General features: G+C 37.2%; 1 protein-coding gene across 3 annotated transcripts in view; it reads right to left on the bottom strand.

Annotated features, from left to right (window-relative positions):
• Positions 1–24,734, bottom strand: part of PSMA8 (proteasome 20S subunit alpha 8) — a 57,414-nt gene extending 32,680 nt beyond the window's left edge. For 2 of the 3 annotated variants that reach the window (XM_003830273.3, XM_055102751.1), the window contains exons 1-3: positions 23,100–24,734; positions 12,477–12,603; positions 5,202–5,326 (exon numbers count right to left, since the gene is read on the bottom strand). In XM_003830273.3, coding sequence (XP_003830321.1) covers positions 5,202–5,326; positions 12,477–12,603; positions 23,100–23,201 — 354 coding nt within the window. In that variant the 5' untranslated portion in view covers positions 23,202–24,734. Of the gene's footprint in view, positions 1–5,201; positions 5,345–12,476; positions 12,604–23,099 lie in introns of all 3 variants that reach the window. The other variant, XM_008955730.3, reaches the window with a different exon arrangement.
• Positions 24,735–26,929: the final 2,195 nt, after the last annotated feature.

Below are 26,929 nucleotides of genomic sequence, written 5' to 3'. Positions count from 1 at the left end.
TTACATCAGCCTTCTTCCTGGTCTTGCCTATGTATCATATCTATTTTCTTATTTTCCAATTTTATTATATGTATTTTAAAAAATATTTATTTATTTTTAGGTTGGATGCAGTGGCTCACGCCTGTAATCCCACCACTTTGGGAGGGCAAGGCAGGCAGATCGCTTGAGCCCAGCAGTTCGTGACCAGCCTGGGCAACATAGGGAAACCCTGTCTCTACAAAAATAAAAAATTAGCCAGGCATGGTGGTGTGCATCTGTGGTACCAGCTACTGGGGAGGCTGAGGTGGGAGAATCACTTGAGCCTGGGAGGTTGAGGCTTCAGTGAGACGAGATCATGCCACTGCACTCCAGCCTGGGTGACAGAGTGAGATCCTGTCTCAAAAAAACAACAACAAAATCTATATAGAGTAGCATACTCTGTATGTGTATATATTATATACAATATATGCACACACACTGTATATATATTGTATATATATTTTATATATAATATATATAAAATATACACACACACTATTATATATATAAAATATATATACACACACAGTATGCTATTCTCTATTTCTACAAACACAACTTTTTTAGTGTCCACATATGAATAAAGACATGCAGTATTTGTCTTCCTCTGCATGACTTATTTTACATAACACAATGTCCTCCAGGCTCATTCATGTTATGACGAATGACAGAATTTCATTCTTTTTTATGGCTAAGTAGTATTCAATTGTGTATCTATACCACATTTTCTTTATCCATTTATCTGTTGATGAATGCTTAGGCTGGTTGTATATCTTCCCTATTGTGAATACTGCTGTGATAAACACAGGGGTGCATACATCTCTTGGATATACTGATTTCTTTACCTTTGGATGATGCATAACCAGTAGTGGGATTGTGGGATTAGAGGATAGTTCTACTTCTATAATAGTTTTCTGAGGAACCTCCATACTATTTTCCATAATGTCTGTATTAATTTACATTTCCACCAACAGCGTATAGGAGTTCCCCTTTCTCTGTATCCTTGCCAGCATTTGTTATTTTTTGTCTTTTTGATAATAGCCATTCTGAGGTGAGATGACATCACTGTGGTTTTGATTAGCATTTATCTGATGATTAGTGATGTTGAACTTTTTTTTATATACATGTTGGCCATTTGTATTTCTTCTTTTGCAAAATGTCTACTCAGTTCATTTGCCCATTTTTTAGGAAGATTATTTGGGTTTGTTTGGTTTTCAGTTCTTTGAGTTCCTCGTACATTCCAGATATTAATCCCTTGTCAAATGAATATTTTGCAAATATTTTCTCTCATTTTGCAGATGGACTCCTCACTCTGTTGACTGTTTCTTTGGCTGTGCAGAAGCTTTTTAGTTTGATATAATCTCATTTGCCTAATTTTGCTTTTGGTGCTTGTGCTTTTAAAGTCTTATCCATAAAAATATTTGCCTAGCCCAAGGTCCTAAAGCATTTCCTCTATATTTTCTTCTAGTAGATTTATAGTTTTGGATCATACGTTAAAGTCTTTAGTCCATTTTAAGTAGATTTTTGTATATGATGAGAGAGAGACAGAGGTTTCATTTCATTTTGTATGCATATCCAGTTTTCCCAGCTCCATTTATTGAAGTGGCTGTCCATTCTCCAATGTACGTTTCTGACATTTCTGCTGAAAATCAGTTGAATGTATGTAGATTTATTTCTGGGTTCTCTATTCTGTTCCATCGGCCTATGTGTCTGCTTTTTACAAAAGCACCATGCTATTTTGGTTACTGTATCTCTGAATATATTTTGATTTCAGGTAGTGTGATGGCACCAGCTTTGTTCTTTTTGTTCAAAATTGGTTTGACTATTTCCTAATGTCCTAGTTCACACCTAGGTATAAAGTAGCTGTTGTAAATATACCTTAGAGGGAAGACTCTTTTATTTTATTTCCTTAATGAACCTTTTCTTTTTTTTTTGACAGAGTCTCACTCTGTCGCCCAGGCTGGAGTATGGTGGTATGATCTTGGCTTACTGCAACCTCCGTCTCCTGGGTTCAAGCAATTCTCCTGCCTCAGCCTTCCAAGTAGCTGGGGTTACAGGTGCGCACTACCACATCCAGCTGTTTTTTTTATTTTTTGTAGAGATGAGGTTTCACCATTTTGCCCACGCTGGTCTTGAACTCCTGGGCTCTGGGCTCAAGTGATCTGCCCACCTCGGCCTCCCGAAGTGCTGGGATTACAGGCATAAGCCACCGTGCCTAGACTAATGAATCATTTTCTTAAGATAAAAAAGTAGGCTGGGCGCGGTGGCTCACGCCTGTAATCCCAGCACTTCGGGAGGCTGAGGCGGGTAGATCACGAGGTCAGGAAATCGAGACCATCCTGGCCAACATGGTGAAACTCCGTCTCTACTGAAAATACAAAAATTAGCTGGGCGTAGTGGCACGTGCCTGTAATCCCAGCTACTCAGGTGGCTGAGGCAGGAGAATCACTTGAACGAGGGAGTTGGAGGTTGCAGTGAGCCGAGAAGATTGCACCACTGCACTCCAGCCTGGTGACAGAGTGAGACTCCATCTCAAAACAAACAAAAAACAAATAAACAAACAAAAAAACCAAAACTACAAAAGGTGCATATGAGATATCGATCTTCTGCCGGAGAGCCCCAGGCCTTCTCGGTGGTAATTCCATTCTTATGACTATGTTTCCGTAAATACACTCTGCATAGCCTTGATATTTCTGGAAGAAAACCTAAAAACTACAATTGGGAATTTTGTGTATACAATGTTATGTTCCTTGTATTTGGTGAATGTGTTTTTAATGATTAGGAAAATCGAAGCAAATAAAATAAGTAGAATAATGTAATGTTGGACTTCCTTGCAACCTGCATTAACAAATTTCAAGAAATCAAAATAGGGCAATTTTGTTATAAGCTAATCAGTTAAAACTTACATATATAGGATACATAATGAGTTTATTAAAAATCTCTATAAAAACAAATGGTAAAATTTGACTGGGCGCAGTGGCTCATGCCTGTAATCCCAGCACTTTGGGAGGCTGAGACGGGCAGATCACTTGAGCTCAGGAGTTCGAGACCAGCCTGGCCAACATGGTGAAACATCATCTGTACAAAAAATACAAAAGTTAGCCAGGTGTGGTGGCATGTGCCGGTAATCCCAGCTACTCAGGAGGCTGGGGTATAAGCATTGCTTGAACCTGTGCGGCAGAGGTTGCAGGGAACTGAGATCAGGCCACTGCACTCCAGCCTGGGCAACAGAGCAAGAGTCTGTCTCAAAAAATAAAAAAATAAAAAAAAAAATAAAACAAATGGTAAAACTCATGCCAAAAAGTGTTCTAAAAACCTAAAATGTCTTAAATCATTTACTCTATAATGCGAGCCAACAAAGTTCATATTATTGTGATGCTCATTTTACAAATTAAAAAAAATTAAAGGCAAAGTAGGAAAATAGTTTACCCAAGGCATTAACTAAGAAGTAGCAAAGCCAGGATTTAAACTCCAAAATTCTGGCTCCTGAAGGCACACTCTTAACCACTTGAGTACATGTCAAAAGACAGTTTACAAAAGGAGAAATGAAATCAGCAAACCAATAGGTGGAAAAAAAGTTCAACCTCATCACTAATTATAAGACACAAATTAAAACAACTATTATAGTACTGTGTGATACTTATTTGCAAAATAAAAGAACAATGAAAAACCTAATGCTGATGATTCTTCAAGGATACATTTATACATTGCTAGCTGTACAATAAAAATTGTTTCAATCTTTCTAAAGCAATTTAGCTACATATAAAAAGAATCTGAAAACCAATTACAATTTTTAATCTCGTAATCCCATACTAAAAAATAAATTTAACAATATAATTCCAAAAATAAAAACAAAAGCTGTGGGAAAGAGTATTATCATTAGAGCAGCAGAGAGAGAATAAGAGAGAGAAGAAAAATGAAAGAAACCAGGAACAATGTAACTAAATTATGACATAGCAACTAGAAACAGTATTACATTGTTAGAATAATAACTAAAAAGACAATGTTGCATATATAAAATATACTTAAAATTAGTAAAAAAAATAGTTGTAGACATCATGATTATACTTAATGTTAAGCTATGTATTTATGCATGGATTGAGGAGAAATCATATCTGATCAGTTATGTTTAGGTTTTGCTTTAGTCCATTTTGTGCTGCTATTCCAGAATACCTGAGAGTAGGTAATGTATAAAGAACAGACATTTGCTTCTTACAGTTCTGGAAATTGAGTAGTCCAAGACTGACAAGGGTACATCTAGCCGCTTTCATGCCATGCCATGTCATCCCATCACAGAAGGTGAAAGGGCAAGAGAGATGAGAGAGAGCAAGAGATTGAGCCCTTTTATAATTGGTATAATTATAAAAGATTAAGCCCTTTTATAATTGGTATTAATCCATTTATGACGGTGGAACCCTAAACTCCTCCCATTAGTCCCCACCTCTCAACACTGTGACATCAGGGATTAAGTTTCTAACCCAAACTTTTGGGGGACACATTCAAACCATAGCAATGTTGCAGGTAAAAGAATAATGCAGGCCAGGCACCGTGGCTCATGCCTATAATCCCAGAACTTTGGGAGGTCAAGGTGGGCGGACTGCTTGAGCTCAGGAGTTCAAGACCAACCTGGGCAATATAGCAAAACCCCATCTGTACAAAAAATACAAAAATTTGCTGGGCATGGTGGCTTATGCCTGTGGTCACAGCTACTCAGGAGGCTGAGGTGGGAGGATTGCTTGAGCCCAGAAGGTCGAGGCTGCAGTGGGCCAAGATCATACCACTACACTCTAGCCTGGGCAACAAAGTGAGACCCTGTCTCAAAAAACACAAAAACAAAAACAAAAACAAAAACAAAACAAAACAAAAAAGGTACTTCTCTGGAAAACTTCAAATAACTCTTTGTATTAATCTCCAGAAGTGTAGAAATCTCCTTAAAAGATCAGACTTACTGTTTTTTTTAATTTGAATGTAATTCCCAGAATTAATACTGATCCAGATTTCTAGTGATTAAATCAATCCATTTTACTGGAATAAAAATATGAATATAAAGTAAGTGTGAGAAATAAGAAATTTAATATATTTAATAGACTACATGGTTGGAGTAACTGTAGTACTTCTATGATAGGACTTATAATGATGAAAAAGGAGAAAGCTTAACAAAGTATGTTAGAATATTAGCTTACCTGCTTTAAAGTTGCTATGAAGCGAGTTATGTATTCTACAGTGACTGGGTCCTCAACCGTAAGCTTATGGCTCTGGCACTCCACACAGGCTCTGTTTATTACTACTCTAGCATCAGCAGTAAGTCCTACAAAAATTGTCAAAACTTCACAAAAACCACAAAAACATATTTTTTACAATACATTTTTCCTTGTCAAATGGGTTTTATTCACAATGAAATCTTTCTTATCCCTTTTTTCTCAATACATGCTCATTTTAAAAGACTTGTAAGATAAAGTGTCATTTGTCCTACATTCTGATTTATTTCAAGATTTAAGTTGATCCATTCTTATTTGTTTTTTATAGAAGATGTTTTAAAGAATAATAGTAAACTTGATTTATTCTTATGAAAACAATAATATTACTTAATTATCATATATTCACTGAATTCAAACTACATTAACAAAGCTGTGACATGTCACTTCTCAGTTTTTTGTATAAAACCACGAGTTTGAAAATGAAGAATGCTAAAATAGAAAACACTTGACCTTGCTCTTGCAATAACAAACTATCATGTGATTAATTCTCAACACTTCTGTAAGGAGACAGAATGTGTTTCTATCAAAAGAGCAACAAACTGACCATGAACTTTAACTGATACAATGGTTGCAAACATTTCTATTAAACTTTGGCATTTGACTTTTCCATGTCCACTTTGTTTCTTTCCCTCCTCTCTTAATACTAACTAAATTGCCAAGAAAGTGCATTCACAAAATCTTGGAAGCGTAGTCATTTCTAACAAAATCACTGGTCTTTTGCTGTCACAAATTCTTGTTTCCCTTCCACACCATTTCTAATCCTGTTTCTACAAACCTGGAAGAATCTTCAGTCCCTGAAGATAGTTAATATGAATATGCTACTCTTAACCATCACTCATAGTTGGGTAGAAATTGTAATCAGATACTCAGTTAAATGAAGAGAAACTGATTCTCTTTTTCCCTTTGCAAATGTTATCTATGAGAAAGAAATGGCAAGAAACTGATTTAGTCTTTCCTATGGATGAAAACATCACTCAATTTGAAATATGATCAAACAGAATATGTATTTATAGTCTTTCCTATGGATGAAAACATCACTCAATCTGAAATATGATCAAACAAAGTATTTCCCCTTTACAATGTAAATACCATCCAAGCCTGAGGAAACAAAAGTAACATACTTAGGAAAGTAGTAATATAATTGATTCAAGGAAAAAATAGTGATAAGTTTGTCAAAGTATATGAGCAACATAGTTATGTGTATGTCTGTTTTCAATAAGTAGCAAGATTATTATTAATTGGCTAGCAGAGAACAAATTCTATTTTAACAAATTACAATTAAAATTTACATTTAATGAGTCACAAGACTTGCTTGAAGCCAGGTGTTTGCGACTAGCCTGAGCAACGCAGAGAGACCCCGGTTTCTACAAAAAAATTAAAAAGCTAGCAGGCCATGCTGGCACATGCCTGTAGTCCTAGCTACTTGGGAGGCTGCGGCCGGGGGATTGCTTGAGCCCAGGAGTTTAAGGCTGCAGTGAGCTATGATCGTGCCACTGTACTCCCACTGGGGGTGACAAAGTGAAAACCTGTCTCTGAAAGAAAAAAAAAAGGAATCAAATTAAAATTTAAGTTTAAAATTACAATTTCACTTTGCTTAAAAATAAACAATCTACAGAAAAAAATGAGTATTCAGTCTAGTGCTCTGAAATATGTACAGGTTGAGTATCCCTCATCGCTCATCTGAAAATGCTTGGGATCAGAAGTGTTTCAGATGTTTTTCCAGGTTTTGGAATATTTGCGTTATACTTACTGGTTGGGCATCCCTAATCTGAAAATCAAAAATCCAAAAGGCTCCAATGAGCATTTCCTTTGAGCATCATGTTGGTGCTCAAAAATTTTTAGATTTTGGAACATTTTGGATTTTCCAATTGGGTGTGTTCAACCTGTACCACAATTTTATATTGAGGATACAATCATAATGTAAAACTTCTGCTATTAAGTGGAATTCCACATGGTACATGAAATAATTTTTTTGTAGTCCAACTTATTTTTTCACCTGTACTTTTAGTGTCATATTCAAGAAATCATTTCCAAATCTAATCTCATGAAGCTTTCCCACTATGCTTTATATTTTCAGCTCTTATGTTTAGGTCTTTCATTCATTTTGAGTTAATTTTTGTATGTGATGTTAGGTAGAGTCCTACTTCACTCTTTTTATGTGAATATTCAGTTTCCCCTGCACCATTTGTTTAGAAGGTTGTCTTTTCCCCCACTGAGTAGTCTTGGCATCCTTGATAAAAGTCATTTGACCATATCATATATGCAAGGATTTATTACTATGCTCTCTATTCAATTCCATTAGTTACATGTCTTTCATTAAGCCAGTCATGAAACTATTTTGCTTACTGTATCTTTGTAGTAGCTTTCAAAAACAAGACATGTGAGACCTCCAAGTTGGCTCTTCTCTTTCAAAATTGTTTTGTCATTCCATATGAATGTCATAATTCTTTTTTATTTAAAAAAATCATTGAAATTTTGTTAGGGATGACATTGAATCTAAATTGCTTTGGATAATATTGACATGTTAATAATCCTGAGTCTTCCAATCCATGAATGTGGGATGTCTTTCCATTTGTGTCTTTTTCAATTTCTTTCAGCAATGTTTTACATTTTTCAGAGTACAAATCTTTTACCTCCTTAAATTCATTCCCAATAAGTATTTTATTCTTTTTGATGCTATTGACATGGAATTGTTTTTCTTAGTTTCCTTTCCTGACGGTTCATTGTCAGTACATAGAAATGATTTGGGGCTTGGTGTGGTGACTCACACCTTTATTGTAACACTTTGGGAGGCTGAGATGGGAGGATCACTTGAGGCCAAGAGTTTGAGACCAGCCTGGGAAACATAGTGAGATCCTGTCTCTACAAAAATAAAAATTAAAAAAAATTGCCAGGTGCAGTGGCACACACCTGCATTCAGGAGGCTGAGGTGGGAGGGTTGCTTGAGCCCTGGAGTTCAAGGCTGCAGTGAGCTATGGTGATGCCACTGTGCTTCAGGCTGAGTGATAGAGTGAGACCCTGTTTCAAATTAAAAAGAAAAAGAAAGAAATTACTCCAGGGTGTTGATTTTGTGTCCTACAACTTTGCTCAATTTGTTTATTATTTGTAACATTTTTGGTGGAATCTTTAGTATTCTATATAAGATCATGTCTTCTGTGAACAGAGATGATTTTTCTTCCTTCCCAATTTGGATACCTTTATTTATTTTTCTTTCCTAACTGCTCTGGCTAAGACTTTCATTACTATGTTGAATAGCAGCGGCAAAAGTGGGCATCTTTATCTTGTTCCTGGTTCTAGAGGGAAAGCTTTCAATCTTTCACCACTGAGTATGATGTCAGCTGTGAATTTTTTACATAGATAGCCTGAATTGTGTTGTGGTGATTTCCTTTTATTTCTAGTTTGTTGGGTGCCATTACCAAGAAAGAGTGTTAAATTTTGTCAAATGCATTTTCTATATAATTTATATAATTATATAGTTTTTTCTTTCCTTCTGTTAATGTGGTATATTACATTGATTGATCTTCATATGTTGAGCCATGCTTGCACTCCAGGAATAGATCCAAATTGGTCATGATGTATTATTATTTTAAAGTTCTGAATTTGGTTTGCTACTAGTTTGTTGAGGATTTTTGCTCACTGCTCATAAGGGATATTTGTCTATAGTTTTCTTTTCTTGTAATGTCTTTGGCTTTGGCATTATGTTAATATTGGTCTCATAGATTAAACTTGGAAGTGTTTACTCCTTAACTTTTTGGAAGAGTTTCAGAAGGACTGCTATTAATTCTTCATTAAAATGTGTGGTAGGATTCACTGGTGAAGTCGTTAGATCCTAGACTTTCCTTTGTTGGGAGGTTTTTGATAACTCATTCAATGTCTTATTGTGTCTGTTCAGATTTTCTATTAATATATCTTATTGAGCAAGGTGTGTTTCAAGGAATTCTGTCTATGTACAATTGTTCACAGTACTCTCTTAAAATTGTTTTTAAGAATTAAAACTGTAAAACTGGCACTAATGTCCCCTTCTTCATTTCTCATTTTACTTGAGTCTTCTCTCTTTTTTTCTTAGTCAATCTAGCTAAAGAGTTGTCAGTTTTGTTGATCTTTTCAAAGAACCAACTCTTGGTTTTGTTATTTTTCTCTTTTGTTTTTCTATTCTGTTATTTATCTATGTTCTGATCTTTATACTTCTTTTTCTCAAATTTAGCACTACAATATTTTATAACAGTAGAAAGCTGAAAACACTACATGCTAACAAACAATATGATATACAATCTAGGGGAAAGAGTCATCAGGGATTTATTACTTCTTTCTACTAGCTTTAAACTTAGTTTATTCTTATTTTCCTAGTTTTAAGGTATAAAGGCAGGCTGTTGAATTGAGATCTTTCTTTTTTAATGTAAATGTTTATGGCTATAAATTTTCCTATTAGCAATACTTTCAATACATTCCCCAAGTTTTGATATGTTGGGCTTTTATTTGCCTTTCTCTCAAGATATCTGTTCATTTCCCTTGTGATTTTTTTCATTGCCCCATGGGTGATTTAGGAATATATTGCTTAACTCCACGTGTTTGTGGATTTTCATGTCTTCCTTCCACTATTAATTTCTAGTTCCATTCCATTTTGATCAGAAAAAAATACTCTGTATGGTTTCAGTCTTTTTTTTTTTTTTTTTGAGACAGGGTGATATGGTTTGGATCTCCGTACCCACCCAAATCTCATGTATAACTGTAATCCCCAAAGTTGGAGATGGGGCCTGGTATAAGGTGATTGGCTCATGGGGATGGTTTCTCATGACTAGCTTAGCACTATCCCCCAATGCTGTTCTTGTGATAGAGTTCTAACGAGATCTGATTGTTTAAATGTATTTGGCACCTCTCCCTTCTCTCTCTCTTCTTCCTGCTCTGGCCATGTGAGATGTCTCACTCCCCCTTTGCCTTCTACCATGATTGAAAGCTTACTGAGGCCGCCCAAAAGCAGAAGCTGCTATGCTTCCTGTACAGCCTGCGGAACTGTGAACCAATTAAATATCTTTTCTTTATAAGTTACCCAGTCTCAGGTATTTCTGTTTTGTTGTTGTTGTTTTTCAGGTGTTTCTTTATAGCAATGCAAGAATGGACTGATACATAGGGTCTCACTCTGTTGCCTGGACTGGAATGCAGTGGTGTGATCACAGCTCACTGCAGCCTCAACCTGCTGGGTTCAATGGATCTTCCCAGCCCAGCCTCCCAAGTAGCTGGGACTATAGGCACACGCCACCATCCCCAGCTAATTTTTGCATTTTTTTTGAGATGAAGTTTCACCATGTTGCTGAGACAGGCTCGAACTTTTGGGCTCAAATGATCTGCCTGCCTCAGCTTTCCAAGATCTTGGGATTACAGGTATGAGCCACCATGCCTGGATGCTTCAACGTTTTTATATTTATTAAGACTTGTTTTGTGAAAAGATAATTCCTTTTTAAAGACAGTACAATAAAGGTATTTTTGTTTTTCTGAATGAGGTTTTAATTTTTTTATTTTTTAAGAGATAGTATCTTGCTCAGTTGCCCAGGCTGAACTCAAACTTCTAAGCTCAAGTAATTCTCCTGCCTCGACCTCCTGAGTAGGTGCAATTACAGATGTGCACCATCATGTGTGGCTTGAATGAGATTGTTAAACTTCAATATAAAATTACAGTTAAAAAAAAAAAACCCAATCAGAAGATGAGGAAAAAAAAAAAAAAGACAAGAGGCATGTCTTATTTGCTGTATAGGGGCAAATAAGCACATAAAAACAAGTTCAAAATTATTAGCCGTGAGGGAAATAAAAATTAAACTTACAATTAGATATCAGTACACATGTATAAGAATATAAAAAATGAAGAAAAGCAACAATAGCAAATGCTGATAACACAGAGCAAATGAATCACTCATACATTGCTAGTTGGAATTTAAAATAGTATAACCACTCTGGACTGGCAGTGTTTCATAAAACTAAGCATGGATTATCATATAATCCAGCAACTACACTCTTAGGAATTTGTTCCAGAGAAATGAAATCCTACTTTCACTCAAAAATCTGTAAACAAATATTCATAGAGGCGTTATTTACAATAGTCAAAAATTGGAAATAACCCAAATGTCCCTCAATAGGAGAGTTAACAAACCCCCTGGTGCCTTTATTCCATGGAATACTACTCAGTAATAAAAAGGAATGGATATATGCAACAACTTGCATGAACTGCAAGGGAATTATGCTGAATAAAAAAGATTAATCTGAAAGGGTTATATATTATATAACTTTATCCATATAACATTCTCAAAATGACAAAATTATAGAGATACAGAATAGATAGCAGTTTCCAGAAAGTAGAGATGGTGAGAAGAAATAGCATGAGGTAGCCTTGTGGTGATGGAAGAGTTATGTATCTTGACTGTGGTGATGACTACATGAATCTACTTATGTGGTTAGTGTAATAAAACTGCACACAGAGGCCGGGCGCGGTGGCTCACACCTGTAATCCCAGCACTTTGGGAGACTGTGGCGGGTGGATCACCCGAGGTCAGGAGTTCAAGACCAGCCTGACCAACATGGAGAAACCCCGTCTCCACTAAAAATACAAAATTAGCCGGGTGTGGTGATGCATGCCTGTAATCCCAGCTACTCGGGAGGCTGAGGCAGGAGAATTGCTTCAACCCGGGAGGTGGAGGTTGCAGTGAGCCGAGATCGCGCCATTGCACTCCAGCCTGGGCAACAAGAGTGAAACTCTGTCTCAAAAATAAAAACAAATACAAAAACAAAAAACTACATACATGTACATGAACATTCAAGTGAATGCATGTAAAACTGGCAAAATCTGAATACACTCTCACCAAATGTCAATTTACTGGTTTTGAAGATGTTACCATTTAGGGAAACTGTGTAAAGGGGACTTTCTATGTTTTTGGTAGCTTCTTCTAAATCTGTAATTATTTAAAAATAAAAAGTTTTGAAAAGAAAATAGCTACCTAAATTTTGAAGTAAAGTAATATGTATCTTTTAACATTTGTACTTTATCAAAAATCCTGGTTTACAAAGTTAGTATTTGCTTTAAAATGTAGGATATATTGTTTGTAGAACAACTCCACATGTTTTATAAATATAGCACAACTGCAGCACTGAGGTTAACTGTGTTGCCCTACTACAGTAAGACACTATGCATCATTATTGTAGGACCTTAAGTACCTGCAAAAGCCATGCAGACATGGTCATCAAGGGCACAAATTTTCCTCACAGTTCTTTCATCTTGAAGCTTGGCAACAGATTTTTTTTCTACCCCAAGAACAACTATATTGGTACCTCGAATTCCGACCTGTCAAGTCATTAAAATACATATATATTCAGATGTCAGTTTAAAATATAAAACCAAGTTATTCTAACATATGACTTAGGGGAAATGACTTCTCCTTAAGTATTCAATAAAAACAAGAAAAGTAACTTTCTAGAAAACAGCTTCATAGGTATAGGCTTACTGGAGATCCATTCCCCAGACTCAAAGCAAGGAAGACAAATAGGTAGAAATTGCAAAGAAAATACCACCAATGCTGAAATTATGAGTGTACTAATCTCATACAATACACCTGAAAAAAGCACTATCTAAATACGGTAAGTTCTCAATGTCATTGACAGGTTCTTGAAAATTGCAACTATAAGCAAACGATGTATAATGAAACCAATTTTATCACACCCCAATTAATATAAACAGGAGTTAGGTTCATATGAAATATTTCTGGTCACAAAAACATCCCTAAACTTCTAAACAAATACCTAAAACACCTCTAATATTAAACACTGAAATAAATGTGAGCTGTATATATAACAAACACTAACAAAAACAAGTATGATAAGGCTGGGCACGGTGGCTCACAGCACTATAATCCTAGCACTTTGGGAGGCTGAGGCAGGAGGACGACCTGAGGTCTGGAGTTCGAGACCAGCCTGGCCAACACGGTGAAACCCCGTCTCTACTAAAAACACAAAAATTAGCCGGGCATAGTGGCAGGCACCTGTAGTCCCAGCAACTCAGGAGGCTGAGCCAGGAGAATCGCTGGAACCCAGGAAGCAGAGCTTGCAGTAAGCAGAGATTGCGCCACTGCACTCCAGCCTGGGCAACAGAGCGAGACTCAAGCTCAAAAAAAAAAGAAAGTATGATAATTATTTATCCAATTTTTGGTGAATCCATGAGTGACAGCAGTCACAGTGGTGGTGGGTTAAATCAAAGAATAAACGCTTGCAAAGCAAAAATTTTAAAGAGCATCTCCTACCACCATTCAGTTCAAAAACAAACAATAAGGTCTACGACAAGCTCACTAAGTGCTTTCATACCTCGTTGTTTACTGTTGTGCATCTGTATGATTATTATATACTTTATAAATTTTTATTTTATAATAATTTATATTCATTCATTCATTTTCCAATCTGCCTATCCAAGTTCAGGATCACAGGTGGCTGCAGCCTATTGCAGCAGTTCAGGGTACAAGGCAGGAACCAACCATGGACAGGATGCCATTCCATCATAGGCTTTGCTCATACACACACACACTCACTCAGATTGGGACAATTTAGACACATCAATTAACCTAACGCACACATCTTTGGGATGTTGGAGGAAATTGGAGTACATGGAGAAAACTCAGGCAGACACGGGGAAAACTAACAAACTCCATATAGAGTGGCCTTCGGTGGGAATCGATTTTTTTTCTCATCAATGTTATAACAAAAGAATGTTGAACAAAACAATGTTATTTGAGAATCTGCTATATAGTGCAAAATTAAGCAAAATGAAAGAAGATGCCGGGAATCCATGTGGATTCTTTATAAAGGCGGCAGTACTAGTGCTGGTAGTATTAATGGCAGTAAAGAAAGTTAAATAGATAAAATTCTGTAAAAGTTTTCCCATGTATTTCACAATTTGGAGGGATAGGGATTGAGTTGCTGTGGTTTGAATATTTATATTCCCCCCAAGTTCGTATGTTGAAATCCTAACCCCTAAGGTGATACTATCAGGAGGTAGGGCCTTTGAGAGGTGATTAGGTCGTGACGGTTGACTGGGATTCGTGCCCTTATTAAAGAGGCCCAAGAGAGCTTGTTTGCGCTTTCCACCATGTGAGGACACAGCAAGAAAGTTCTAACTATGAACTAGGAAATGGGTACTCTCCAGACACTGAATAGGCCTTGATCTTGGATTTCTCAGTCTTTAGAATTGTGAGAAATAAATTTCTGTTGTTTATAAAGTACCCTGTCTATTGTCTTTTGTTTTAGCAGCTCAAATAATCTAAGTTAAGACAGGGGCCACAAGCAGCCAAGAGAAAGACCAAATGTCCTTATCCTACATTACTGATAAAGAAAGCCTCTATTCAAACAAGAAGAATACAAGTAGGGTGACTATTGCTCCTTTTTCTCTCCTCTTTTTTAGAGGAAAGTTTAGAATTTTGGTTCTGTATTACAGGGGTAATCTAAAAATTTTAACATAGGTATTGGTGTTTATAATTGCTTTGTAGTCAAGTGTGATATTAATACTGATTTATACAATATCACTGTAGAAAAATATGTGTTATAAAGTAGCATTATTGGGGAGGCCGAGGTGGGTGGATCACGAGGTCAGGAGATAGAGACCATCCTGGCTAACACGGTGAAACCCCATCTCTACTAAAAATACAAAAAATCAGCCGGGCGTGGTGGCGGGCGCCTGTAGTCCCAGCTGCTGGGGAGGCTGAGGTAGGAGAATGGCGTGAACCCGGGAGGAGGAGTTTGCAGTGAGCCAAGATGGTGCCACTGCATTCCAGCCCAGGCGACAGAGAGAGACTCCGTCTCATAAAAAAAAAAAAAAAAAAAAAAAAAAAAAAATTAGCATTATTGAAGTGAAAATACACAATAGATGAAATGTAGAACTAGGCCTGGTTGAGCATGGTGGCTCATGCCTGTAATCCCAGCATTTTGGAAGGCTGAGGTGGGAGGATTACTTGATTCCAAGAGTTTCAGACTAGCCTGGGCAACATAGTGGGATTACATCTCTACAAAATATAAAAAAATTAGCCGAGCATGGTGTGTGCACCTGTAGTTCCAGCTACTCAGGAGGCCGAGGTGGGAGAATCGCTTGAGCCTGGGAGTTCAAGGCAGTGAACCATGATCATGCCACTGCCTCTTTCTCAAAAAAAAAAAAAAGAAAAGAAAAAAAGAAAGAAACAGAAAAAAGAAAAAAAAGAACTACGCTTTTGTTCTTATTGTTCTTTCATTTCTTATCAGTTTATCCAAGTACCCTTTCTTAAACATTATATTTCAGATCAGCCATCCTCCCTCCCTATCCTATCCTCATCAAATGAACAAATGTTAAACTTTATAGGGAATATGCCTTCTTAACAAGCCATGGGATATTGTAACAATTTAACATATATTAGGACTAAAAGAAAAATCTCAAAATATTCTCATAATTGAAATAAATCAAGTTAAATTTATTGGTCACAAGACAACAATTTATAACTCTCATAAATAATTTTTGACTTAGTAAAGAAATTAAAAGTACCAATATAGACTAGAAAATGTTGATAATGAATATGTTAATATCAAAGTATTTTGAGTGTGGTCAAAATTATGTTCAGGAGAGAATTTATCATTTTATTTTTTTAATCAAGTAAGAAAAAATATTAAAAATGAATTAAGAAATCAGTAAGTACAAAAAGGGATAAAAATATTGCAGCTAAGCTTAAGGGGAAAAATAAGAAAAAAGCAAAAATTAATGGTTAGGGAGAAAACAACAAAACTGATAAATAATACCAAGATTTGATTATTTTAAACAAATAATTAAAATGTATATCTCAGTTAATCTCATTAGGAAAGGGATAGAGTGAAAGAAATACATACAAGTGTGGAAAAGTAACAATTTTAAAATTATAACCTTAAGTTAATAAATTTGAAAATCTGATTGAAAGATATTACGGAGTAGAAAAATTTAAAACTGGCCATATTGATTCAAGAAAAGACAAAAAACTCTGTTTCACTAACAAACATGCAATAATTTCAGAAAAGAACTAATCCTCAAAAACAAGTGTCAGACCTAGAGGGTTCATGGATGAATTCTTGCTAATTTTGTTATGAGTAATTCCTGTGCTATTTAAATTATTCTATGATGCAGATGAAAGCGGGTATGTTCCTAACTCTTCAGTAAAATTATGTAATGATGTTAAAGTCTGGCAAATATAACATTTTCTAAATAAATAAAAGTACCAATAATTCCTCATTTATGAAAGCTGATGCCAAAATCTCAAAACAATATGCCATCAGCAAGATGGCAGAATAGGAGTTTCCCATGCACATGTCCCAGCAGAAATACCAATTTGTACTACTATGTGTGAAAATACTTCCTAAGAAAAGAATCTAGGTGAGAGACCAAAGCACAGAAATACGAAAAGACACTTTGAAGAGAGTGAGAAAGACAATTTGACATTATCCACATCACCTGTCCTTCAAGGCCCAGCAACACAGTGCAGAGAGAGATACCATCCATGTGTGGTAAGGAGAGTAACGTGGGTATCTGACTTTTCCATGGACCCCATGGATCCAAGCTCCAGGTCTGCTCCTGTGGACTCAGGTTCCAGGCCCACCCCAGTGAGCCCTGGTACAAGGCTGGCACCTGTGGTGCCAAGCCAGCCTGCCTGCTGACCTAGGCATCATGCCAGCCTGCCAAAGGACTCTAGTGGCAGGCCCACCCCAAATCTCTGGATGGGCTAACTGGTGAAGAACTTTTCCTGCTGAAGCTAATCTGAAGAGGTACTTACTTTTTCAAATGTGCAGACATCCATGCCAGGCCACAAGAATCATGAACAATCAGAGAAACATGATACTACCAAAGGAAGAAAATAAAGTATGGAGATCTATGAATTTCTTGACAAAGAATTAAAAAGTAACAATCTTTTAAAAGCTCAGTAAGCTACAAGAGTACAGAGATAAACAAGCGAGATCAGGAAAACACTATGCGAACAAATTGAGAAGTTCAACGAACAGACAGAAACCTATGTTAGTCTCTTTTATCTTAAAATTTTAAGACCATTCCGCTTTAATCCCACCTTTTTTCTTTCAAGCCCTTCAAGTCAAATATTGTCATCATCCCTCAGCCCACAACAATCTGGTTTCTATCCCTCTTCTCTCAGAGTTTAGTCAAGGTAATTACAAAGGTCATTAAGGTTCCTCAAGGTTCAGTTGTAGACTATCCTCGGCTTAGTCTATAGTCTATATTTAGTCTTATTGAACAGAGAAGGGTACTCAAGAGTATGCATTTACTTGACCTTCAATATAGGTTTTTAACAGGGGAGAGAAAGAATGCACTTCAAAATTATTATTTCCAGCCAAGATCAATCTCTTAAATTTCAAACATGTACTTTTCAGCTGCCTCACAGTCTCTGTTCAGGAATCGGGACACAGTTTAGCTAAGTCCTCTGGCTCAGGGTCTCTCATAAGGCTGCAATCAAGTTGTCTATCAGTGCTGCACGCATCTCTAGGCTCAACTGGGGAAGGATCCATTTCCAAGCTCACTCGCATTGTTGTTGGCAAGATTCAGTTCCCCTGGGTTGTTGGACTAAGGACCTCAGTTCCCTACTAGATTTTGAACAAATGTTTCCCTCAGTTCCTTGCCTCATTGGGCCCTGCAGAGGGCAACTCAACACGGCAGCTGGGTTTCACCAGAGTAAGCAAGCAAAACAGCAAGTAAGGATGAATAAAATGAAGTCACCATTTCTTTGCAACCTAATCCCTGATGTGACATTCGTCATTTTCACCTATTCCATTCCTTAAAAGCAAGTCACTAAGTTCAGCCCACATCCAAGGGAGGAAGGTTATACAAGGGCATGAGCACCAGAAGGTGGGGATCACTGGAGGCCATTTTAAAGTCTGTCTGCTACAGTTTCCATAAGCATCTCAACCTCAGCAAGTCCAAAACAGTTATCTTCCCCCAAAACTTAGTGCTTACATTCTCTAAGTAAATGGCAGTACCATTTACTTAGCAGGCACATCCAGAAACAGGGACACCAACTTTTATTCCTCCTTCTTCTATACCTCTGTCAACACCATCCATATCACCATCAAATTGTAACAAGTATACTGCTTAATGTTTTTCTGGAATCCACCTTATTTTTACTTTCCCCCCAAGTCTAGTAAAAGCTAGTTATCATCTTTCATCTAGACTATTTCCACAGAATACTAACTGGTCTCCCTGTTTCTAGTCTTGATTTCATCCAATTCACTGACCGTAGGTAGCCTGAGAAATATTTGGAAAATAAAATGAAGACCAAAAAAGAAGAAGAAGAAAATAAAGTCTGAATGTGGCATTCCTTTACTTAAAGCTTATAAAGGGACCATCTGTCACTAAGCAAATCAACACAGCACAGAGCTAGACATGAGACAAAAGGATCTAGGGACTTTAATATGTACTCTCTGCATATTGGCTTTTCACTTTCCTAATGTGGAAAGGCTTTCTCTGTACAGTAAAAACATGGCCACCAGGAACCTTGGACCCACATCCCAACAGTTCTCCTAGAGAATAAAAGCTACCACTGTCTCTAGTCAAAAGAGTTGTTAAGGGTGAACTTATCATTGGCTAGATTTGAGTGACATGCTCATCACTGTGGCCAGGAAGATAGAAATTATGAATGATTCTACTTAGGTCATGTGAGTATCTCTGTTGTTGGACAAATGTAGTCTGTTAATAGAATGACAGAAGAGCAATAATCTGGAGACTGACAGTAGCCACATCAAAACACTTCAAGGTCTCTCATTCAGTATATCCTCACTTACATGGTTTAATGGCATTCCATGATCTGGCACCAGTTTCTAGCTTCATCTATTTCTATTTTTCCATTGCTTCAACAATCCTGAATGCCTTTCAGTTCACAGAACATAGCTGACTTTTTCTACTTGCCTTCCCACAAGCTATTTCCTTTGTCAAAAATACTCTTCACTCTTTCCCTCTCCACTTCTTCACTTGACAGCCCCTCATCTTTCAGATGTCCACTTAAGTATTATTTCTTCAGAGGGACCTCCCCAACACCTGGGGTTCCTATAGTGCCTCATACTCTAATACTCATTCAGGTTTTCTTAGGACTATTTATGTAATTATCTAACTTTCCTGATAGATAGTAGGATCTCTAAGGACAGGGATCGAATCTATTTTGTATGTGATGCTATCTATCTTGTATGTGACCTAGCATCATGTTTAGCATATATAAGTATTCAACAAAAATGTCTTGAAATAATAAATGAATGTGTGAGAAGCACCACAGACAAAATTTTAAAAAAAGAGAAAACAAAGAATAGTAAATAATAATAACTACAATTTATTAAGTACTTTCTGTGAACTAGATTCTGTTTAAGATGCTTCACATGCATTATTACCTCATTCAACTTTCACATCAACTCTCTGAAGCAAGTGCAATTTTTTTTTGAGACAGATTCTCACTGTCACTCAGGCTGGAGTACACTGGTGCAATCTCAGCTCATGCAACCTCTGCTTCCTCGGTTCAAGCAATTCTCCTGCCTCAGTCTCCCAAGTAGCTGGGAATACAGGCACACACCACCATGCTCAGCTAATTTTTTCTATTTTTAGTAGAGATGGGGCATCACCATGTTGGCCAGGCTGGTCTCAAACTCCTGACCTCCAGTGATCCACTCGCCTCAGCCTCCCAAAGTGCTAGGATTACAGGCATCAGCCACCACGCCCAGCCACAAGTGCTATTTTGATGCCTCTTTTACTATTACAGAAACTGAAGCTTAGTGAATTGCCTTAAGTGATACATATCTGATTTCTACATTCATGATAATGGAAGCTAATTAATATACAAACATTTATTGAACAAATTTCATGCTACAATGCAAGGAGCAGGGGCTTTAGAACTAGAAGAAAATAATTATAAATATGGGTTCCATCACTCTCCAGCTGGGTACTTTCAGCAAGCTATAAATGCTTCCGAATCACAGTTTCACATATAATAAAAGGGGATTAAACACTGTCCCTAATGTTAGATAATATACACAAAATGCCTGGTGAAAGTATTTCTTAAATGTTAGTTACTGCCTTCCTAGCCCCTCTACTGTATATTGTGTAGTAGAAATAGAAAAAGGAATTATACCATCTAGATCCTCAGAGATCTTACTATCCAGTTGGTGTGAGATTATTAAATATACCTGAAATTAAAGAAAATATCAGGTCAAATAGTAAATACTGTACAATATTCTGTGGTACAGATTATAAATTCAGAAAAGACAAAGATCCAAGATGACTGGAGTGGATCAGAGAAGGCTTCATTATAGAGGACAAGTGTGCAGAGATTGTTAAAGGATAAATAAGATGCAGAGCAGCAGAAAGAAAGGTGTTTTCCCCTTTCCTCTCTCCCCTTTCTGTAGGCACAAACACATATTAGTGAAACCAAGAAGCTGCCTCCTAAATTAAGAGGGTGGATAGGATTATGGAAGACTTTGATGGCTACATTGTGGAGCTGAGATTTGATAAAGTAGGAAATACAGAGCTAATAACAGTTTGGGGTCACAGAAAGGACAAAATGAGGAATGATAATAAATCTTATCGTTTTCATGGGAATATTGTGAAGGATTCATTTCTTTTCCCTAAGAAGAAAGGTATTACTTCTCCAAAATGTTATTCAAACAAATTTGCATTTACAGAAAAGGGAACTGAAGCAAAAAGAAAACAAGCCTCTTGTCTCCTTTCATGCTATAAGATAATCATCAACAAGGAAGTAGAACACAAAGCCTTTAATTGTGGCCCATATAACTTTTATATTACTAAATAATATCACATCTACGTACTGGTCAAAACTGGTCAACCTTGGCTTATTTGTAACTCATAATATCAAATTTCACTTCTAGACAGAATATTTTGTGACATATTTTAATAATCAAGTGCCATTAAAAAACTTTACCCTATGTAAAAGGTCACAGCACCCTCAAGGAAACACAATGAATAACTCCATGCAAACATGCAAATTATAATTTCAGAATTCTGAGACAAAAGTGTCTCATTCTTCCAATGTATCTTTAAAAATGCCCACTATAGGTATTTTTATATCCTTACCCTTTTACCGCTCATTACAAAGGAACAATCAATCAGTTCTACAGCACTCTTAAAACATGTTAAATGAGCCAATGTGGTTTCTTATTACACCCTAGTCTTCTCCTATTACTCCCTTTATTTTAGGCTCTAAAACTTGGCCATTATTTTCTAACCATATGCTACATGCTATGCTGGGGATTATATAACTTTTTGTTTTTATCAAAATGGTACCCTTTTGGTTTAAGCTACATCAGGCTTTCCTTAAATTTATAATTCTAAAAAAATTACTTGCAAAACAGAAGCAAAACTAGTGGGCCCAATTAAATAGAAAAATACTTTTAAAACGATTCTTCTTCTAGTGTTTTTTTTTTTTTTACCACTTACATCTGTTAGATTTATAACGAAAGTGAATTATTTCCTTCTTTAACAAAGAAAGTCAGAAAATATAGACACTGCTAGACTTAGAAACGTACCGTGTATTCTCATAGCTACTGTCTCAATTTCCAAAGTACACAACAAACATGCTCATGAAATTGAAAGAATAAAAATATCCGATCCTTTGAATTCATAGGCTAGGCCTTAGAAGATTTGGGGTAATAGATCTTGTGTAACTAGGGCACTTTTGTCCTCTTTAATTTTTATAAATCACTAAAATTATTGAACGTAGTTAAAACTTGGCAGCAGTATTACTCCTACCCTGAGTATTTGTTAAGTTTTTCAGTAATGTGGATACATAAATCTAAGGTAGGGTGTAATCTCTCAAGGAACTTCCAGCATTATTTTTTAAGTGGCCAAAAAAGTGGAAGTTCTTGGGCTTTTGAGCCTCTACAAGGCTGGGAAATATTGGGACAATTTTGGGATTTTTTTTTTTTTCCCGAGACGGAGTTTCGCTTTTGTTCCCAGGCTGGAGTGCAATGGCACGATCTCGGCTCACCGCAACCTCTGCCTCCCGGGTTCAAGCGATTCTCCCGCCTCAGCCTCCCGAGTAGCTGGGATTACAGGCATGCGCCACCACGCCTGGCTAATTTTGTATTTTTAGTAGAGACGGAGTTTCTCCGTGTTGGTCAGGCTGGTCTCAAACTCCCGACCTCAGGTGATCCGCCCTCCTGGGCCTTCCAAAGTGCTGGGATTACAGGCGTGAGCCACTGCGCCCAGCAATTTTGGGATATTTTTAACGTGTGTGTTTGAACTGTGTTTTTAATCATTTCTTCATCAACAAAAGTTTAATTTTATATTGATTTAGTCCGTATTTGGGGAGCAGGTGTGGCCAACTTTTATTTTTTATTGTAACTGTTATTAAAAAACAGTTCCCAACATGAAGCAACTGTTAACTTTTCCAGGGGTCTCTGAACTACCAAGGAACTGGACCACGAGCGTTCAATAGGTAGGCTGTTACAGATTAGAAGCTTTCCCTATTGTCAATCACATCATTAACGTCCCTACACACACACACACACACACACACACACACACACACACACACACACACACACCCTAGTTTTGCGTCTGTAGCTACCATGAAACAGGGGCAGTTGAACAGCAGAGATAGGGGAAATCTACTAACTTTTACTCTGCCCACTTCCGGCCCAAATCTAGAAGTCTGTCTCCCTAAATAAAAAGAACAAAGTAATTTTCACAAGTGTGGGAATCTCCTCTCTTGAGCTCCTAGGATGGAAGGGTGGGCTGGGGCAGTAGGGTAACGATGGCCTGGCAGGTCAGAGCGGGGAATAGTCCGGTAATATTTGCTTCCTCACCGCGGTGGATCCTTTCTTCACCGCTTCCTGGGCATATTCAACTTGAAAAAGGTGTCCGTCTGGGGAGAAGACAGTGATCGCCCTGTCATATCGAGACGCCATCGCACAGGACTACAAGGGCTTGCCACCGAGCTTCCCGCTGCTGCAGCTGAGGCATGCGGGGAGCCGCCGCCAACACAGCGCGCTACCGCCCGGAAGCGCTTCCACACGCGCCTCAAGCTGCCTCCCGGAAGTCCCCGCGCCCGCGCTTCGGCTGCTTCACGGAAGTCCTTGCTCCTGTGGCTGCCTGCGGATGTCCTCGCGCTTGCCAGCCTTTGTCACCCAAGCAGTGCCTGTGAGTTGACGGCATTCTTCCCTTACCCTTCATGTCTGACGCATATCGCATATCTCCATTTCCCCACTACCGTGTTGCCCCAGGGATGGTGTCACGGCACTCGAGTTATAAAAATAATATCAAAGATTAGGGCTTAAAAATGAGGTCTTCAAATATCAGATATTTTTGTTATCGCATACATGTTGGAGAAACTGTGGTAAGTTAAATATCAGTCCCTTCCCTTTGGTTTCAAATTCTAAATTTCCTACTTTTTCTTTCTCTCAGGTTAACTCTTGTTATTTGAACCGAAGGAAAGAAAGCACACTTCAAAATATTGTTGCTTCTGATATTTTCTGCCTTGTGAGCAAAATAGAGCAGATGAGCAAATGGTCCGTTAAATAAAGCAAATAGTCCATCAAACTAAGCTAATGATGAGAATTAAGATAATATTCTTTTTTTTGTTTTGTTTTATTTTTTGTTTTGTTTTGTTTTGTTTTTTGTTTTTTGTTTTTTGAGACGGAGTCTTGCTCTGTTGCCCAGGCTGGAGTGCAGTGGCACAATCTCGGCTCACTGCAAGCTCCACCTCCCAGGTTCACGCCATTCTCCTGCCTCAGCCTCCGGAGTAGCTGGGACTACAGGCGTCCGCCACCACGCCCGGCTAATTTTTTATATTTTTAATAGAGACTGGGTTTCACCGTGTTAGCCAGGATGGTCTCGATCTCCTGACCTCGTGATCCGCCTGCCTCGGCCTCCCAAAGTGCTGGGATTACAGGCGTGAGCCACCGCGCCCGGCCCAGATAATATTCTTTTAATTGGAGAAATTTTGTAAAAGCCCAAAGTATGAGACTTAAAAGATGTCTGGAAATTTAGCTATAGCAGAAACTCTTTACAACTTGCTACATTACTAACTATGAAACAACTCTGTCGCTTTCTCCTTATCAATAAAATGGGAATATTAAAAAATCTGCAGCAGAGTATTCTGAGCTTAATATGTGTTTATGGGCATAATTACATAAAGTGGTGCCTGGTGGGCAGTAATAGCCAGGTAAGTTTAGCTATTATTGCTTTCCATGTGTTGTTTAATATATGCAATTTTCCACTGGGGAGGATCTTAAAGTTGGTGAAATCAACTTTAACCAAAAAAAAGAAAAAAAGAATAATTTCCTCAAAAGAGGAAAAATTTGATTCCCTGAATTCCAAATACTTAAATCAGAATTTTAATTGACTTAAACAATTTATTTAATTATTAATACTTTTTTTTTTTAACGTAGGGACTTGGTTTCCCTATGTTGCCCAGGCTGGTCTCAAACTCCTGGTCTCAAGCAATCCTCCTGCCTTGGCATCCCAAAGTACTGCGATTACAGGTGTGAGCCACCACACCTGGCCTTTAGTTGACTCTTGAAGCAGTTTGTACTTATTGCCCCTCCATTGCTTTTCTTCAGTATTACAGTCTTGACAAGTTTGGTTTGACTGCAAAAAACCAGTAATTCCTAATGAAAACAATTCACTCTAACTGGTTACTTTACATTATTATGATAAACCAACATTTGTCCAAAGTGGTTTCTTGAGAAGTGTTTTGGTGTACTCGTTAAATTATGTTTCCTTTTTATTTTGAAATAGTTATAGATTGACAGGAAGTTTCAAATACGGTAAGAAGAGGTCTCCTATATCCTTCACCCCATTTCCTCCAATGGTAATATTTTATGTACGTATAATATGGTAACAAAACCAGGAAACTGACATTGGTGTAATGCACAGAGTTTTTTCAGATTTTGCCAGTTTTATATACACACCTGTGTGTATGTGGCAGGGAGGCCTATGCAATTTATCATGTATAGATTGGTATAATGACTATCATAATCAAGATACAGAGCTGTTTCACAACCACAAAGATCTGTGGCGTTGACTTACAAGACATACCCATCTCTCTCTCCCTCTACCATCCCTGGCAACTACGAATCTGTTGTCCATCTCTATAATTTTGCCATTTCAAAAATTTTACATAAATGGAATCATACCTGATGTAAGTTTTTAGTGACTTTTTATTTTCTAAATAATTATAGACTCACAGAAATTTGACAGGACAGTACAGAATGGCCCCTCATACCCTACACTTAGTTTCTGCAATTTGTTACATCTGATACAGTAAAAAACCAGGAAACTGACTTTGGTATAGAGCATGTTTATACCATTAGAAGGCGTTTTGTAAATGTCACACTGTATGATAGTATACACTTCAGAAATATGATAGCGTTAAAATGTTGACAAAGTTTAATTAACACATTCAGATTTAACATCCTCACTAAAATATAACAGCTGTGTACCTTTGGGTAGGTATATTTCACTTCACTAAAACTCAGTTTTCTGACCTGCAAAATGGTGATAATACTTATCTTCACAAGATTGTAGTGAAGAACAAATGAAATAGTCCATTAATGCACCCATGGCTGTGCCTGACACAGAGTAACGACTTAAAAAAATGTTAACTATTGTTATTTATCATTAAGTTCACGAAAAAGTAAAGATTACTCTGTAAGAGAGAAATTAGGAAAAGTAAAAATGTAGCATGAACTCATTTATACTTTAGAAAATGTGTATTTTTAAAAATATGTGTATCCAAATGTATAAAGGGTGAAAGTACTTACCCCAAATTTATAAAAGTGCATTTCTTTGCAGGAGGCCAGGAATTAGAAAATGGGACGACATGGTAGGGACAGAGAAGTTACCATTTTAAACTTTATATCTGTATTATTTTAATTTTTTTTTTTACCACAAGCATTGTTTATTTTTATAGTTAACAAAAACCATAAGAAACAGTTTAATGCCTAGAAGCTGCAAGCGATTGCAGTTTTGATAGTTTGGACCAAATCTCCCATTGAAAACAACTAGAAATACTTGTCTAAGATATATTTTTTAAATGTATATGCTGACTGTAAAGAACTAACAAGGAATGAGGGTTTGTGGTGCCAAGATAAAGAAAAGTAGGAAAACCCAGAAGGTTAAGTGAGGAGTAAAGCAGACCTTTCATAGACCTTTGGAATTCAAAGCCTATTATGGTATAGGGGTGATGGTAAATGTCTAAGTTTTTGTTTAGAACCCAAAGAGCCACAGCCCAGAAGTAGGATTGAACCAAAAATAGATCTATTCTACACTTGGCTGTGGTCTCTGCACAGATCAGCCTCTACTCACTCATGCACCTTGCTCTGCTTCTTCTCTGACCACGTGTGACAAACCCAGTATGGCTGAGATTGATAAATTCAGTAAGTAAAAATTGAAGAGAACAAAAACAAGACTAAAATCCACTGCCTTCCAAAGAAATGATTATACAGGAGAGACAATTATGCAAATAGTAATGAGGACTGTGCTGCCAATATACGCTACATCCCACAAGCATTGCCTTCTTATTTTACTCCTTTTAGCTGTTTTACTTTATAAGATGCAGAGAAGTGGGACTGAGTTTAAATGACTGTGCTACTACTCTTCACATCAAAGAATCAAGAACTATTGAAAACAAAGT

This window comes from Pan paniscus, chromosome 17 (genome assembly GCF_029289425.2).
Source record: "Pan paniscus chromosome 17, NHGRI_mPanPan1-v2.0_pri, whole genome shotgun sequence".
NCBI lineage: Eukaryota > Metazoa > Chordata > Mammalia > Primates > Hominidae > Pan > Pan paniscus.
The sequence above is the reverse complement of the archived record's forward strand: the minus strand, read 5'-3'. Positions and strand labels throughout refer to the sequence as shown.